The following is a 17,799-nucleotide window of genomic DNA, read 5'->3' as shown; positions in this document are numbered from 1 at the left end:
AAAGTCTCTTAGAATCTAAATGAAATCTGTCTATGAGACAGTGAAAAGTAGAGATCTGTAATTATACAAGAAACCAGAACCATCTAAATTTATATTCTGTCACAGGTAGAAAGAAGAAAATAAAAGTTTTAAGATTTTAACAGATGGTAAATAGCAAATATTTAAAGCAAATCCATAGCATTATACCTCCTTTACTTCCTTGAATATGCTCACAAATTCTTCATTGATGGCTAAACTTCTGCGTTCAATATCTCCACGTAAATTTCTTCTGGTGCGTAAGCTATTTTCCACAAAAAAAGTCGAAAGTGCCTTGAGAGCTTCTAGCATCTCCTAAACAATAGATAATAAGCATCAAAATCTTATCCTAACAAATCAGTTCTATTTATTTAAAAATATTTTCTAATTCCAAATCAAAATATAATGAAATGATGCCTGTTATCTTTATTACACTACCTTTAAGTCTTCACCAATCAGTGCATGAATTAAATAATATAAAAAGTTAACCTATTTCAGGAAGATAATGACATAATATCACATCACAACCTTTCAAATATTTGAAGACAATTAATAAATCTTTCTCTTTTCTAGGCTGAATATCCCTGGTTCCTTCAACCAATCTTCAACATGGCATGGTCTTTAGTACCCTCAACATCCTGGTTGATCTGACCTAGATGCACTCATTTATCAAAGCTCTTCCTTGGATGATAAGAACTCAATACAATACTTGATATGTAAACACTTCCTTTATTTTGCTATTAATGTATCCTAAAATAAAAATAATCTTTTTTTCATTGCCATGTTCGTCATGTTCACCCTCAGATCTTTTTCACTAAAAATGTTACTGACCATGCCTTTCCTCCAATTCTGAACTTGAACAGATTTTTAATTAATAAGTAGGACAGAAAGAAATCAAAGATGATTTGGGGTCCTAGGCCACCTGTCTTTTTGACTAAATTCTAAATTTTATGATCCTCTGAACATTCAAGGTACTTCGCACTTAACTGTATTCTAATTTGCACTATATTCATATGATTTTGATGACTGCTCTGTATTAACTAGTATATGACCTCAATGGAGCATGTCACTTACCATCTCTGGACCCTGGTTTACTCATCTGTAAAATCAGAGAGTTGGACTGGATGATCTCAGCACTACAGTACTACTTTTAATACTAAAAGTCTACAAAGGCTCTGAAAATTTATGTAGAGCTTCCAAGAAACTCTAGAGATTCTTCCATTTGAAGTTTCAGAATTACAAAAGAGGATGGTATGAGAAAATATTTTCTAATAATTCTGGGTTTGATAACAATCATGAATAAAACAACCAATTTTAATAAATCTTTATTCAGACCTATAATTTTTTTTAACACAAATAACCACCTATATAATTTTTTTAAACCTGAGAAATAATACTATTCTAAAGTAATCATAAATTCCATAAAATTCAAGTCTAACTAAACACTAACATAGAGAATAAACTGTTTGTTAAGAGAGCTACAATAATATTTGCTGCATTTTCATTAACATGGCATGGGCATTCCTCACTAGAATAACTCATTTTTATGTGTTTAAACACAACAAAGGAAATAGCATAGGTAATTTCAAATAGAGAATCACTACTATAAGCATTTTAGAAATTCTGTAAGACTGTAAGTTGCAGAGCAGGTAACAACTTTCACAAATAGAGTTTCTTCACTGGGAGTTACACCAATGAAATCATAACTCTAATCTCCTGCAACTCTCCTTCCCCAAAAGAGTACTATAGCTAAGTGGTGCAGTGGATAGAGTACCAGTGCAGGAGTCAGAAGGACCTGAGTTCAAATCTGACCTCAGACACTTGACACTCACTGGTTGTGTGACCTTAGGCAAGTCACTTAACCCCAATGGCCTCATCCTGGGTCATATCCAGTCATCCTGATGAATATCTGGTCACTGGATTCAGATGCCTCTGGCGGAGAAGTGAGGCTGGTGACCTGCACAGCCCTCCCTCACTCAAAATAAAGTGCAAGTAATATCATTTCTCTGATGACATGGTCTTCTTTGGCAAGGAAGGACACACACATTCACTACAGTACCCAGTAGCACGGATGGTTATTACTCAATAAATGCTTGACAAGAGAAATAACTCACAAAATAGTAATTAAATATTTTATTTTTCTAAATCAGGCTTACAGGTAGGCAAGTTGAGTTTATTTTCGATTACCAAAGAACTGAACTAGAAATTTCAAAATTTCCTCTCCATATTTTTAAACCTATATTATGTGCTGTCACTGCAATTTCCACAGTACCCTGAAGTTTCCAAATCACAGCCACCATATTAAATAGACAGTACAAGAAGAGTTAAGGCTCAATCAATCAATAAACATTTATTAAGCATCCTGGGGAAAAAAGACAGTCCCTGGCCTCAAGAAGCTCAAGTCTAATGGGCAGATAATGAACAAGCAACAAATATACAAACAACCTATATACAGGAAAAATAGGAAATAATTAACAGACGGAAGGCACTAGAATTGAGAAGGGTTAGGAAAGACTTCCTGTAGAAAATGAGATCTTAATTGGAAATTAAAGGAAGCTGGGGAAAGGGATGAGAAAAAAGAGCATTCCAGGCATGGGGGATAACAAGAGAAAATGGCTGGAGCCAAGAGATACAGTATTTTGCTCCTAGAGGAATAAGGGAGCCATTGTTACTGGATCAGAGCAGAGGATTTTGTATTCAATCTTGGAAGTGACAGAAAGCCACTGAAGTTGACTGAATAGGGGGTAGCATGGTCAGACCTATGCTTTAGGAAAATCACTTTGGTGGTTGCTGAATGGAGGATGGACAGAAGTGGGAAAAGACTTGAGACAAGCAGACCCACCAGCTGCCTACTGCGATAATCCAGGCAAAAGATGATTAGGGCCTGCACTAAAGTGGTGGCAGTGTCAGAGGAGAGAGATATGTATTCTAATAATATTGCAAACATAAAATCAACAGATCTTGGCAACAGATTGGATGCAGACGTGAGAGGCAGTGAGGAATCCAGGATTACTCCTAGGTTGTGAACCTTAAAAGACTGGAAAGATGGTACTTCCCTCAAAAGGAATATGGAAGTTGGAGGGGGGAGAAAGGAGGGTGGATAAAGGGAAAAGATGATTCAGTTTTAGATATGATGAGTTTAAGATGTCTATGGACATCTAGTTCAAGATGTTTGAAAAGAAGCTGGAGATGAGGCGTTACTGAATAGTGGAGCTACCTCTATCTCCAGGGTAAAATCTTGAATTGTCAGTATACAGCAAGGAATATTCCATCTTCCCTGCCTCAATCAGTGAGCTGAGGGTGCAGCCAGTGACTGGATTGATGATTCACAAATTGATTCTAGTAGTGTTTAGGAGAAGAAATTGAGAAATACTCTTTGGCTAGGCATAAGGAAATAGGGGAAAGGGTTAGAGTTATACCTATATATCAAAGGAGAAAATGTATGCAAATTGCTTTGTAAACCTCGAGGTCCTACATAAATGTTAATTCTCATTATTATAATCCAGTTAACGTTGACATTATATGGATAGGTGTGGTGAAGGTTAACAATGTATAAAGGCATGAGCTGATTAAAATATTGTGGAAATAGGTAAGATTATTATCTTTTCCTTAAAGTCAGATTAAATTGCACCTTAGAAGACTGGGCCCATAATTCTAGTCTGCTGAAATATTTCTGGACGCTGATTGTTATTAAGCATATCATCAATTCCTTCTAGTTTTGTGTTCAGAGAAGGGGAGCGGAGAAAGAGAGAGGGGGGAGGGGGACGAGGGAGGGAGAGGGAGAGGGAGAGGGAGAGGGAGAGGGAGAGGGAGAGAGATTGCCACTTTGCAAACGTGGTCTAGATCTGGCCCCACCCCCCGCCCCGCCCCATAACAGCCGGGACAGTGAATGAATGGCAGGGGTAGTGGGGCACCCCAGCAGAGGCAAGAGCGCAGGGGCCTGGCTCTAGGTCGAGGTCAGAGTCACGGTCACGGTCGCGGTCACGGTCAGGGCAGGTGCGGGAATCCCAGAGACCCCTTTCTGGTTAGGCTTCCGTCAGGACCAACCCCCTCCTCCGGCCCCAGGCCAGCCCTCGAATTCCCCGTCTCCTTCCCCTCCTTCCCCTCCGCGCCCCGCCCCCGTCCAGGCCCCGCCCCCTCCCGGCCCCGCCTCCGCGGGCCTCCCTCCCCCAAGTGGGTTCCTCTTACCTTGTCATTATCCAGCCTCGTCTCCAGGATCTTGTGCAGCTTCCGAGACAGCGGGTTATTGCTCTGAGCCGAAGCCCCGCCGGTCCCGTTGCCGAGGCTGCTGGGCGGCCCAGAGACCGGCAAAGTGGACACCTCCCCGATGTTGCCGCTCTCGGCCATCTCGGCGACTCTGTCACCCGCAACAGCCACCTCAGCGGTTAGGGAGCAGGGAACAGCTTCAGGAACTGGAGCTGCCACGCATGCGCGACGCTGGAGTGCGGCTCTGCGCATGTTCCGGATGTTTAGGAGAAGGTTCTTTCCCCTGGGTCTTAGAGGCAACCCTATAACTAGAGGAAGAGGTGCAGTTAGGATGATGTCATGGTAAGTATCCGAAAGTTCAAGAAAAATAAGGGAGTTTAGAAGACTAAGAATAATGAAAGAGGCTTTAAAGAGGGGGATAAAATTTAAAACTTATGGAAGTGATTGTTGAAAACTGAAAATAAATTAATTAATTAAAATTTTTAAAAAGAAAGTAGATTTCTAGGGGGTGCTGAGTAATTTTTTTCTAAAGGGACAGTAAGCCAAATAAGTTTGAGAACCTCTGGTTTAGGTGGAATGATTAGATCTAGCTAACAGAGGATGATGTTATCTTTGGAGATGAAGGCAGTTACATAAAATAAAGGATCTGAGGTATAGAATAGCGAGTTATACCCCATTGCTGATGCCTTTAACCTCAACAAAGTAAGAGATAAGGTCATTTTATGAGAGAGGGCTATGGGGTAGAAATTAGGAAGCCAATGAGTTTTGTTCTTTTAATATCATGGTTATCTAATTAGAGAGACACATTTCTTTTGAAGTCTTCAGTGTGATATAAAGTTGCAGGATAGTACACAAGACATAAAAATGGTTTTTAAAAAAGTTAAGATTGACATTAAACAGCAAAAGTTTGATGGGATAAATCCATGGAAATAAAAACTTATTTAGTAGATGTATCCAAAAAGTTTAAGAACTGGCAAGCAATATGGCAAAAAAAAATTTACATCTTCACCTCATTCATTAGATTGTAAGCTCCATTAGGGAAGACACTGTCTTTTACCTCTTTTTGTATCCCTAGCATTTAGTATAGTGCCTGGCACATAGTAGGCACTTAATAAATGTTTGACTGATTGACCTCATTATACAATAAATGCCACATGATAGAATTTGATATAAGAAAATAAACTATTAAAAGCTAAGAAATACAATAATACATTTATTTTAATTATGGAAGAAGTTATATTTTTAGCTATTCAAAAAGTAGAAAATATTGGAGATGAGGTAGATGGATTGAGTTACATATGAATAATCTTCATCATATTTCTAGGTTTATCTTTTGGCTATAAACCTAGCTCTGAAGGTGGAGGAAAATGGGAGAGAACAACAATTTACGAAGTGCCTACAATATGCTGAGCTCTTTACAAATATCTCATTTGATACTCATAACAATCCTAAGAGGTAGGAGTTTTTATTACCTTCATTTTACAGTTGAGTAAACTGAGGCAGACAGAGGTTAAATGGCTTGCCAAAAGTCACACAAGCAGGTGTCTGATGCCAGTTTTAAATTCAGGTCTTCCTATCTCCAGGTCCAGTGCTCTATCCACTGTACCATCCAGCTATCAGTATATATCTCCTTCTGCATCGTATCTTACTTTAAATTTCAGTGTACCTATTCTTGGTTTCTGTACAGTCTATTTGGGATTAATGAATGAGATATATTTTCCATTGATCACCATGGTGGTCTATAAATACTCCTTTATTGTTTTCAAGCATTATGTATTTCTCAGTAAGAAAAAACTTGATATCCAGGCATTTTCATGTATCCTATCTTTGATTCGGACTCAATCTGTGATCCACCAGTGTTGCTGCCACCTGTCTGTGAGAGCAGATTGTTCTTCTCATAAGTCAGTAGGGATTCCCTCTCCACATCCATTATCTGTCAGACAAATTAGCAGCTTATAGCATGTATCTGGACTGTGCAACCAATGAACAGTTCTTTATTTGTTACTTCACTTAGTTCCAATCTTGACAGAAGAGGAGCAGAATGAATAGAGAGTTGGCCAAAAAGGGCTGGGTTCAAGTCCCATCCCTGACAGACTGGTTATGTGACCCTAAGGAAGTCACCCTCGCAATGCTCTAAGCAATTCTTTAGGACTATAAATTGCAGAGAAGTTACAGCCTTACATTGGTAGAGAGGGCCTCCTCATCTCAGAATTTCCTGTACATGAAATCACGTGTTCAAATGTAAAATGGAAATAGTAATAGTACTAACATTCCAGGGTGGTTGTGAGGATCAAATGAGATAATATTTGTAAAGCACTTAGCACATTACCTGGCATACAATACACACTATATAAATGCTTATTCTCTTCTCCCTATTTATCATCTATCTATAATCTATGTGTTATCTCCTATCTCCTTCCAGGTTTTGTGCTATTAATATAAATTTAATATAGTATATGTTATAATATATGTTACATGTAACATAATATATATTAGTATGTAGTATAATAGTATGTAAATATATTTATATTATTGCTATTAAATTTTAACATTTGTATATTTCCTGGAGTAAAACAGACACACTTCTATTTCTTCTTTCCTTTTGTCACAGATGGGTGGAATGACCAACCATCCACTGTAGCACTTCACACATTTTATACAGGATATATGGACACTGACTTTTTCTCTGGGCTAGCTTACTCACTTGTCCTCACATATACAAAAAGTAGTATCTTCATTATGTTCCAACAAAGAGATATGGCTTAATCCCTTTTCTTGACTTTCTCTTACCTTCTACCCTCCTCACTATTGCTAAGGTTACCACTCTTGTCTTTCCTTACCCCACCTAACCTTTCTTAAGACCTTCCACCACATCATGTAGGCTATGCCTGTTCCCTTCTTCCACCACAGTAAACTGTTTGGCTCAATGCCATGTTATGTGAAGGCCCTTAGTTTCTGACATTCTGAGTGTGCCAACTAATCTTTACCTTCTAGCTTGTTGTAAATTGTTTCTATTGTGTCTTAACATATAATTTATTATCAGAAAAAATAGGCTTCCAGTTCACACAAAGCTTAAAATTTCTTTTGAAACAGAATCAGAAAATCTGATAGATTGGATCTTTGGCCATGAAAACATTTTTCTGATTCATTATTATTAATATCTAGCAAATATATAATGCATATTATGTGCCAGGCATTGTGCTATGTGATTTTCAAATGGTTATAATTTTATTTGATCTTCACAAAATCATGGGAGGTAGGGGCTGTTATTATCCCCATTTTACAGTTCTCCCCCTCACATCCTCTTCTGTCCCCCACCATTGGCCAGTTACAAGCTCTTGAGCTATGAAAGGATTTGAAGATCTGGATTCCTGTCAACATAGGTAGAAACATCCTGGAGCAACAGTGGCTGTTGCATCAAGAGCTGAGAGACACTCTGAGGACAAACTAGATACCATGAGGAAAGACAAATTCAGAACTCTATGAGAACATCAACCCTGGGAGGCATGCAGAGAGCTTCACGCAGAAAGAAGGGAGTATCCAAAAAGAGGAGGTATCAGCGATGTCAAATACTACAGAGAGGTCATTAAGAATGAGGTTTGAGAAAAAAGCATCTGGATCTGCCATAAAAAGAAAATGCATAGCCTTGGAAATAGTATTACTAGGGTTCGAGAAATAACTGGGAGATAAGAGTGAAAGAAGAGAAGGTAGATAACTTTTCCTAGGATTTTTGACTCTGCAAGGGAGAACTATAGGGTGATGCTTTGAGAGTATGAGATAGTCAAGTGAAAGTTTTCTTAATTTCAGGTGAGATCTGTATAGGCAGGAGGAAAGAAGGAAGTGAACAGAGGTTGAAAATTAGGGATAGAGAAAGATTGAAGGAATAAGTTTGCAGGGGAGATGAGGGGATAAGTAAATGAATTCACCTTAGCAAGAAGAACTGCTATTTCTTTTTTATCAGAGATAGGAGAAGAGAATGAGGGATGGTGTTGAGATATGAAGTATGAAATTGGGGAGGAGAAGAAGGTCATGAAAGATGGCCTCCATTTTTTATAGTGAAGTACTTAGCAGGGTCTTCATCTAAGATGTGTGTGTGTGTGTGTGTGTGTGTGTGTGTGTGTGTGTGTGTGTGTGTGTAAATGGCATGAAAGGAAAAGAAATTTGAGAAGAGATGCAATTGAAAGATGGAAGAGTAAAAGAACTGTCTTGTAACAGTGAGGATCCAGTTGACATTCCCTCTGTCCTTTACGAATTACAAGGGTGAGGCTGCTTAAAAGAGGTGGAAAAGAAGGTGATTTTTGTCACACTTTCTCCAGGCAAAAATCATAACTTGGTTTCTCTATAATTAATGTCATCTTTGCTATTTTAAATGTGAGAGTCTTGTCCAACCTCAGTGTGAACCAACAGATTTTGAGTAACAACACTCTCCCTCCCTTCAAACCACTGTTTGAAAGACTGCCAGAAAAGTCTTGAACTCAAAGTCTTTGTTTTTTCCAATGCACTACTCAGCCATTGCTCAAGCTGTTTCCCATGACTGCAATGCCTGCTTTCTGTTTTCTTCACCTGCTGAATTTGTGATTCTCTTTTAAAGCCCAACTCAAATGCTACCTCTTGCTAGAAGACTTCCCTGAATCTCCTAAAAGGAAATGACTTTGTTTTTAGCATAGATCCCACATAAGAGACCCAAGTTTCCACCTGTCTTATGCAGTGACCATGAATTACTTTGCATTATACTCATTTGTGTGTATACATATATGTGTGTATGTTCTCCTCCTATTATGTTGTAAACTTTTAAGGGGATGGCTTACCATGTTTTATCTACCCTGCACCTACCACAGTGCAATAAACGAAGAAGAAATTTCATAGATGTTTCTGGAATTAAACTGAATTGAACTGGTAAGGAATTTGATACTTGACTAACTCTTGCAAACCAATTACCACTACTGGAAAAAAAAATTAAGCTGCCTGCCTCATTTGACTCATTTCCCTATACAATGGACAGTATCTCTCCAAAGATTTGTAAAGGCCATGCTGAACTCCCAAATTATTCAGTAAATCACTCTTTATTATAATATTGATTTTGACCAGATAATGCCTTTAGGTAAGGATTTTATGATGAAACTCACTGTCATCCTTATAACATAAAAGAAAATCATTATGATGGAAAATGTTTGCTGGTTAATAAACTGAAAAACTACTCAGTAACCATGTCATGGAAAAGAAAAGAATCCATCAGTAGTCATTTCTAAATTTGGCTGGATTCTAACATTGGTTTTAAGCATCCTGAAAAGACCGTAACATAGAATACTGATGGGTAAAGCCAGTTCTTTCATGAGTGAAGATTGATGGTTCAGTTAATTAATATTTGACTTGCCATTATATAGCTTAGTTGTTAGTAATTCCTGTTGGTACAGAGCTCCAAATTAATATTAATGAGATATTCCAAGATATTTACAGCAATGCTGTTATGAACAAGATATTAGTGATTGAATATTCACTGATTTCATTCTGAAATATCAAAACACGGAATCTTTATATATCTATATATCTATATCTATATATATCTCTCTATGTATATCTGTATAAAGAATAAGGCAAAGGAATAGTAGGATCTGAGTTGATTGGGACCCAGACATTGGAGGTATTTCTTGTAAGGATGGGCTATCAGAAAGTATGTGCTTCTGACCGGCAGTTTGAAGATATTCATAAGTGATAAATAACTTCATTCTTTATGGATAGTTGGCCCTTGGAGTTATAATTTTTTATGTTATTTTTTTTTTTAGTTTATGACTAATCTATTTTCTGCCAAGAAGCAATTATACTAAAGCAAATTGGAACCTGATAAAGTGTCATAGTGAAAAGTACTTTGCCTTAAGTTAGAGAACCTGGTTTCAAATTCTTGCTAAAACATATATTATCTGTACAACTGTGGACAAGTCACTTAATTTTTTTGAAACTCAGTTTCCTCATTGTAAAATGGGAATAAAAAATGAAGACTACTTGTTATATTAAATACTTGTTATAAGACACTGTTCTCTAACAACTAAAGAGTCAGCCTTGGTATCAAAACTAGATCCACATATCTTTTACTCATATTGGCTACATGACCCTGAATAAATCATGTAAACACTCAGTGCCGTAAACAAGTCTTTAAGACTATAAATTACAAACTATTGATGCTCTTACTTTGGTAAACAGGATTTCTTCAAGGAAAATTCCCTATCATAATTAAATTACAGGCATATCAAAGTTATCAGGTATATTAGGTTACAGATATATTATAAAGTTACAAGGATATTACACATTATCAAGGATAATTTTCCTCGCAAAATTATTATGCTAAATAAGATATGTAAATAAGATAACATAAAGCATTCAGTCAGGTGGAGAGAGAGAGACACTTCTGTGGCAGCACCTCCCAAGTCACTGGTCCTGCTTCCAGCTCAGCTCCCACAGTCAGCATCCTAGAAACTGCTTTTGTGAGTGCTCCAGCCCCTATGTCCTCCATAACTACATCTCCTGAAACCTAGAAAATAAAGTTAGCACAACCAAAGTCCTTGCCACTATCAAGTGCTTCTACATGAAAAACAAATATGATTTTTGGTAGAAGTGACTTTTTTAAAGAGATGCATGGCCGTCTGCTTTACTATTGCACCCAAGGCCTATAGGTCCCATTTGACTTGTCATTGGAAACTATTATGTATGTTATTACCCCCATTAGAATATAAGCTCCTTGAGGAAAGAGACTGTTTTGGTTTTCTATGTGTATCCCCAGCACTTAACACAGTACTTTGTGCATATAAAATGTCAATAAATGCTATTTTACTCATCTATTCATTCTGGAACAACCATCATGTTGACCACCAATGCATAACCCTAAGTAGAGATCAAACATATGTCAATTAGTGATAGGAATACTAGAAAAATTGCATTTGTAAAACATCATTTGGTGAATTTGAGAAGTATGTAGCCACTTTGGGTCTATCCCCTTGGGTTCCATTCTAAGAGATCATATTTAATTTAACATGTAGGATGGAGCTAACCAAGGGAAATTGGGTGCTCTGAGATATGATTATTACATACAAGTTCAAAGTGACATTACGTTTGATGTAATATTGAAAGTTACAAAAATACACTTGACATAGAGATATAGTATGAATGTATGTAAACATCTCTACTGTACTATGAGACAGCAACGTAGATAATAAAGACAGAAGATCAAGATGAAATCCATTGTCTTCCATAAGAAGAAGAATTTCCAGAACATTTCAGCCAAAAGTAACTACAACATTGAGAAACCTTTCCTCTGGATTGCTAGAAAATTCATTGAGGATCTTAATTTAGAAGTTGTTTTCATACTTGATCTTGCTCTTCAAGGACCAAGCACTGGCCACACAATATGAGCAGAAGATATAGCTCATGCAGACAATCATGCTCCCTGAAGCTGAAGTCCGGTATATGAGACCTATATACATAGATAGCTAACTGTTCTGTGATGTTAGTAGCATTGCATATTTTTACATAGAACATATGCTTAATCTGTTGAAGATGAAAAAACTGAATGGGCTTTGGACAGAATATGACAGTTTAAAAATACATAAAATTCTAATTTTGCGGGGTGGAGCCAAGATGGTCAAGTAGAAAGACGCACATACACATAGCTCCGAACCCACAAACCACAGAACGGCAGAGGGGACTAACCCAGGGCGAATTCTGCACCCAGAGACCACGGAATATTGGAGCGAGGGAGATTTCTGTTCCGGAGAGACCTGCAAACCTCTCACGGGGGGGTCCTTCGCGCCGTGGACTGGGCGCCAGGGCGGGTAGCAGAGAGCAACCATACCGCGGCAGCGACACCGTGAGAAAAAGATCCGAGAGGGCTACGGGACGGGATCTCCAGCGGCCACGCAGGTCCTCCCACCCACAGAGGGACCAGCAAACCTCTCGCAAAAGGTCCGTCGCGCTGCAGATACGGTGCCCAGCCCGGACCTGCGGCGGCGGCGGTCACGGCTCCGAGAGGCACAGATCTGAAAGGGCTTCGGAGGCGGGATCTTCAGCGGCAGCATGGGCCCCCCCACCAACAGGTGACTGACGGGGGTAGGTGAGAGAGTCTCTTTGGCTGGTTGAGAGGGGAGTGAGGTGCCCCCAAGGCTCGGGCCCCCCCCCCGGGAGGTGGGGGCTGAGAGGCGGCTGCGGACGGGGGCTCCCCAAGCGAGCGGGAGCCTGGATCCATTGTGGAAGGTCTGTGCATAAACCCCCTGAGGGAATTGAGCCAGAGAGGCGGCCCTGCCCCTGACCTCAGCACCTGAGCCTAATTTAACACTGAATAACAGCCCTGCCCCCGCCAAAAATCCTAAGGCGGGAAGCAGCATTTGAATCTCAGTCCCCAAACGCTGGCTGGGAGGACCAGGAGGCGAGGTGGGTGTGAGGAGAACATTCAGAGGTCAGGCCACTAGGTGGAGAAAATGCCAAGAAAAGGAAAAAGAAATAAAACTATTGAAGGGTACTTTATCGGAGAAAAAACACTTCCTCCCTTCCTTTCTGATGGGGAGGAACAAGGCTTGCCATCAGGCAAAGACACAGAAATCGAGGACTCTGTGTCCCAGCCCACCCAATGGACTCGGGCCATGGAAGAGCTCAAGAGGAATTTTGAAAATCAAGTTAGAGAGGTGGAGGAAAGACTGGGAAGGGAAATGAGAGGGATAAGGGAGAAGCATGAAAAACAGATCAGCTCCCTGCTAAAGGAGAACCAAAAAAATCTTGAAGAAATTGGCACCTTGAGAACTAGCCTAACTCAGCTGGCAAGGGAGGTGCAAGGGGCCAATGAGGAGAAGAATGCTTTCAAAAGCAGAATTAACCAAATGGAAAAGGAGATTCAAAAGCTCACTGAAGAAAATAGATCTTTCAAATCTGGAATGGTACGGATGGAAGCTTTGGACTTTTCGAGAAAGACAGATATCTCAGAACATACCGCACAGATTCAAAAAATGGAAGATAATGTGAAATATCTTATTGGAAAAACAACTGACCTGGAAAATAGAATCAGGAGAGACAATGTAAAAATTCTGGGACTACCTGAAAACCATGATCAAAAGAAGAGCCTAGACATCATCTTCCATGAAATTATCAAGGAAAACTGCCCTGAGATTCTAGAACCAGAAGGCAAAATAAATATTCAAGGAATCCACAGAACACCACATGAAAGAGATCCAAAAAGAGAAACTCCTAGGAGCATTGTGGCCAAATTCCAGAATTCCCAGGTGAAAGAGAAAATATTGCAAGCAGCTAGAAAGAAACAATTCAAGTATTGTGGAAATACAATCAGGATAGTACAAGACCGGGCACCTTCTACATTGAGGGATAGAAGGGAATGGAATAGGATATTCCAGAAGTCGAAGGAACTAGGACTGAAGCCAAGAATCACCTACCCAGCAAAACTGACTATAATACTTCAGGAGAAAAAATGGTCTTTCAATGAAATAGAAGACTTTCAAATTTTCCTGATGAAAAGACCAGAGCTGGAAAGAAAATTTGACTTTCTAACACAAGAATGAAGAGAACCATGAAAAGGCGAACAGCAAAGAGAAATCATAAGGGACTTACTAAAGTTGAACTGTTTACATTCCTACATGGAAAGATAATATTTATAACTCTTGAAACATTTCAGTATCTGGGCACTGGGTGGGAGTACACACACACACACATGCACACACGTACACATACATAGAGACAGAGTGCACAGAGTGAATTGAAGAGGATGGGATCATATACTAAAAAAAAAAAAAAATGAAATCAAGCAGTGAGAGAGAAATATTGGGAGGAGAAAGGGAGAAGTTATATGGGGCAAATTATCTCTCATAAAAGAGGCAAGCAAAAGACTTATTAGTGGTGGGATAAAGAGGGGAGGCAAGAGAAAAACACGAGGTCTACTCTCATCACATTCCACTAAAGGAAAGAATATAATGCACACTCATTTTGATAGGAAAACCTAACTCATAACACAGGAGAGTGGGGGACAGGGGCACAAGCAGGATGGGGGGGAGGATAGAGGGGAGGGCATGGGGAGGAGAATGCAATACGAGGTCGACACTTATGGGGAGGGAAAGGACCATAAGAAAATAGAAGTAATGGGGGACAGGACAGGACGGAGGGAAATATAGTTAGTCCTATACAACACAACTAGTATGGAAATCATTTGCAAAACTAAACAGATATGGCCTATATTGAACTACCTGTCTTCCAAGGGGAAGGGGTAGAGAGGGAGGGAGCTAAAGAAGTGGGAACTCAAAGTGTTAGGACCAAATGTAATGTTCTTACCACTGGGTAACAAGAAATACAGGTTAAGGGGTCAAGAAAGCTATCTGGCCCTACAGGACAAAAGAGAAGACGGAGACAAGGGCAGGGAGGGAGGATAGAGGAGAGAGCAGATAGGTCACAGGGGCAATTAGAAAGCTTGGGTCTGGGGGGGGAGGGGAAAAAAGGGGAGAAAATTTGTAACCCAAAATTGTGTGAAAATAAATGTTAAAAGTTTAATAATAAAAAAAAAAATTCTCATTTTGCACTTGCATATTTACCTATTTTGAACCAAAATTACATTCTCCTTGATTTCCAAATATGAGACTGCTACAGTCTCAACACTCAATTCAGTGGTGAATCTTGGTTGTTCCTGGCATACCGCTTCTGTTGTTTTTATTTTTGTTATAATAAAGTTATTAATCAGAAAGCTTAAAAAACAATTGAAAGTACGAAGTGCTTTATAACTGTAAAGCTCTATAAAAATTTCAGCTATTATATGCTAGTGACATTTAGCAAAAACAAACAAACAAACTTGCTAGAAACCAATGTTGGACTCCAGAGTTACTTGACAAAACATACTGTGTAGATGCTTTCATGTTTGCTTTATGGGGGTGGAGCCAAGATGGTGGAGTAGAAAGACACACATATACTAGCTATTCTCCCATAAAGTACCCGTAAAAAACGACTCTCAACAAATTCTAGAGCAGAAGAAGCCACAGAACGACAGAGTGAAAGCGATTTCCAACCCAAGGTAACTTGGAAGGCTGACAGGAAAGGTCTATTGCATGGGGCATGGAACAGAGCCCAGCCCATGGAGCCCAGCCCAGACTTACCTGTTCTGCACCTGGAGGAACAGGACCCAAACAGGCCTTAGGGGTAGAATCCCCAGCAGCAGCAGTGGTTCTCAGATCCCTCAACCCACAATCACCAAAGACAACTTCAAAGGTCAGTGAAAGGGCTTTTTCAACTAGGTGAAAAGGGAGCAGGGTCCTCCCCTAGCCCTAGTCCCAGGTAGTGGTGGCAGTGGCAACAACAGAGGCAGTAACAGCAGCTTCCATTTGTGGCGCACTCAGCCTAAAGCCCCTGAGGGAATTAAGCCACTGATCTGGGTCTCAGCCCTCAGCATGGTCCTGGGGCATGGCAGTGCTCGAGGTGGTTGTGAAGTGGGAATTCTACTACTCACAGATTCTGGGCAGAAAAGTTTTTGGTTGCTCCCAAACCATTGCACAGGCCAGGAGAGGAGTGAACTCCTCTCCCTTGATTGTGCCACCTTGAAGGAACTGAGAACTTATAGGTCCCCAGAGTATACCCTCCTCTTGAGAAAGGACTCAAAAGTCAAATAACTGACTGGGAAAATGCATAAAAAAGGGGGGAAAATAAGACTATGGAAGGTTATTTTCTTGGTGAACAGGTATTTTCTTCCATCCTTTCAGATGAGGAAGAATGATGCTTACCATCAGAGGCCAAATACGTATGCAATGGTCTCAGGCCATGGAAGAGCTCAAAAAGGATTTTGAAAATAAAGTAAGAGAGGTGGAGGAAAAAATTGGGAAGAGAAATGAGAGCAATGCAAGAAAATCATGAAAAGCGAGTCAACAGCTTACTAAAGGAGACCCAAAAAATTGCTGAAGAAAATAACACCTTTAAAAATAGGCTAACTCAATTGCCAAAAGAGGTCCAAAAAGCCAGTGAGGAGAAGAATGCTTTCAAAAGCAGAATTAGTCAAATGGAAAAGGAGGTTCAAAAGTTCACTGATGAAAATAGTTCTTTCAAAATGAGAGTGGAGCAGATGGAAGCTAATGACTTTATGAGAAACCAAGAAATTACAAAACAAAACCAAATGAATGAAAAAATGGAAGATAATGTGAAATATCTCATTGGAAAAACTACTGACCTGGAAAATAGATCCAGGAGAGACAATATAAAAATTATGGGACTACCTGAAAGCCATGATCAAAAAAAGAGCCTAGACATCATGTTTCATGAAATTATCAAGGAAAACTCCCCTGATATTCCAGAACTAGAGGGCAAAATAAATATTGAAAAAATCCATGGATCACCTCTTGAAAGAGACCAGAAAAGAGAAACTCCTAGGAATATTGTAGCCAAATTTCAGAGTTCCCAGGTGAAGGAGAAAATATTGCAAGCAGCTAGAAAGAAACAATTCGAGTATTGTGGAAATACAATAACAATAACACAGGATCTGACAGCTTCTACGTTAAGGGGTCAAAGGGTGTAGAATAGGATATTCCAGAAGTCAAAGGAACTGGGATTAAAACCAAGAATTACTTACCCAGCAAAACTGAGTGTAATACTTCAGGGGGAAAAAATGGTCATTCAGTGAGGACTTTCAAGCATTCTTAATGAAAAGACAAGAACTGAATAGAAAATTTGACTTTCAGACATAAGAATCAAGAGAAGCATGAAAAGGTAAACAAGAAAGAGAAATCATAAAGGTCTTTCTAAAGTTAAACTATTTACATTCCTACATGGAAAGATAATATTTATAACTCGAGACTTTTCTCAGTATTTGAATAGTTGGAGGGATTATACACACACACACACACACACACACACACACACACACACACACACATATATAGACAGAGAGCACAGGTTGAGTTGAATAAGAAGGGATGATATCTTAAAAAAAATAAAAGAATATATTGGGAGGAGAAAGGGAGAAATGAAATGGGGCAAATTACCACTCATAAAAGAGGCAAGAAAAAGCTTTTTCAATGAAGGAGAAAAGGGAGGAGGTGAGAGGGATAAAAGTGAAGCTTACTCTTCACATTTGGCTTAAGGAGGAAATATCACGCTCACTCAGTTTGGTATGAAAATCTATCTTACACTTCAAGAAAGGAGGGGAGAAGGGGATAAGAGCGTTAAGGGGATAATAGAAGGGAGGGCAAATGGGAGAAGGGAGTAATTAGAAGTAAACACTTTTGGGGAGGTACAAGGTCAAATGAGAGAATAGAATAAATGGGGGGCCAGATAGGATGGAAGGAAATATAGTTAGTCTTATACAATATGACTATTATGGAAGTCTTTTGCAAAACTACACATATATAGCCTATATTGAATTGCTTGCCTTTTCAGTGGGCATGTATGGGGAGAGAGAAAGGGAGAGAAGTTGGAATTCAAAGTATTAGAAACAAATGTTGAGAATTGTTTTTGCATACAACTGGGAAATAAGAAATACAGGTAATGGGGTATAGAAATCTATCTTGCCCTACAAGAAAAGAGAGAAGATGGGAGATAAAGGAAGGGTGAGGTGTAATA

The 17,799-nt window shown here is 39.3% G+C and overlaps 1 protein-coding gene and 1 long non-coding RNA gene across 2 annotated transcripts in view; one reads left to right on the top strand and one right to left on the bottom strand.

Moving 5' to 3' along the window:
- The window catches only part of COG6 (component of oligomeric golgi complex 6), a 149,918-nt gene extending 145,210 nt beyond the window's left edge, over window positions 1-4,708 (bottom strand). Inside the window, exons 1-2 of the mRNA XM_072610437.1 lie at window positions 4,204-4,708; window positions 187-330 (exon numbers count right to left, since the gene is read on the bottom strand). Of these exons, the coding sequence (XP_072466538.1) occupies window positions 187-330; window positions 4,204-4,473 (414 nt within the window). The 5' untranslated portion in view covers window positions 4,474-4,708. The remainder of the gene's footprint in view (window positions 1-186; window positions 331-4,203) is intronic.
- On the top strand, window positions 4,436-17,176 carry LOC140504957 (uncharacterized). Its single transcript, XR_011967291.1, has 2 exons — window positions 4,436-4,563; window positions 15,951-17,176. It is a non-coding gene; the product is annotated as an uncharacterized lncRNA (long non-coding RNA).
- Window positions 17,177-17,799: the final 623 nt, after the last annotated feature.

This window comes from Notamacropus eugenii, chromosome 5 (assembly GCF_028372415.1).
Source record: "Notamacropus eugenii isolate mMacEug1 chromosome 5, mMacEug1.pri_v2, whole genome shotgun sequence".
NCBI classification, from domain to species: domain Eukaryota; kingdom Metazoa; phylum Chordata; class Mammalia; order Diprotodontia; family Macropodidae; genus Notamacropus; species Notamacropus eugenii.
The sequence above is the reverse complement of the archived record's forward strand: the minus strand, read 5'-3'. Positions and strand labels throughout refer to the sequence as shown.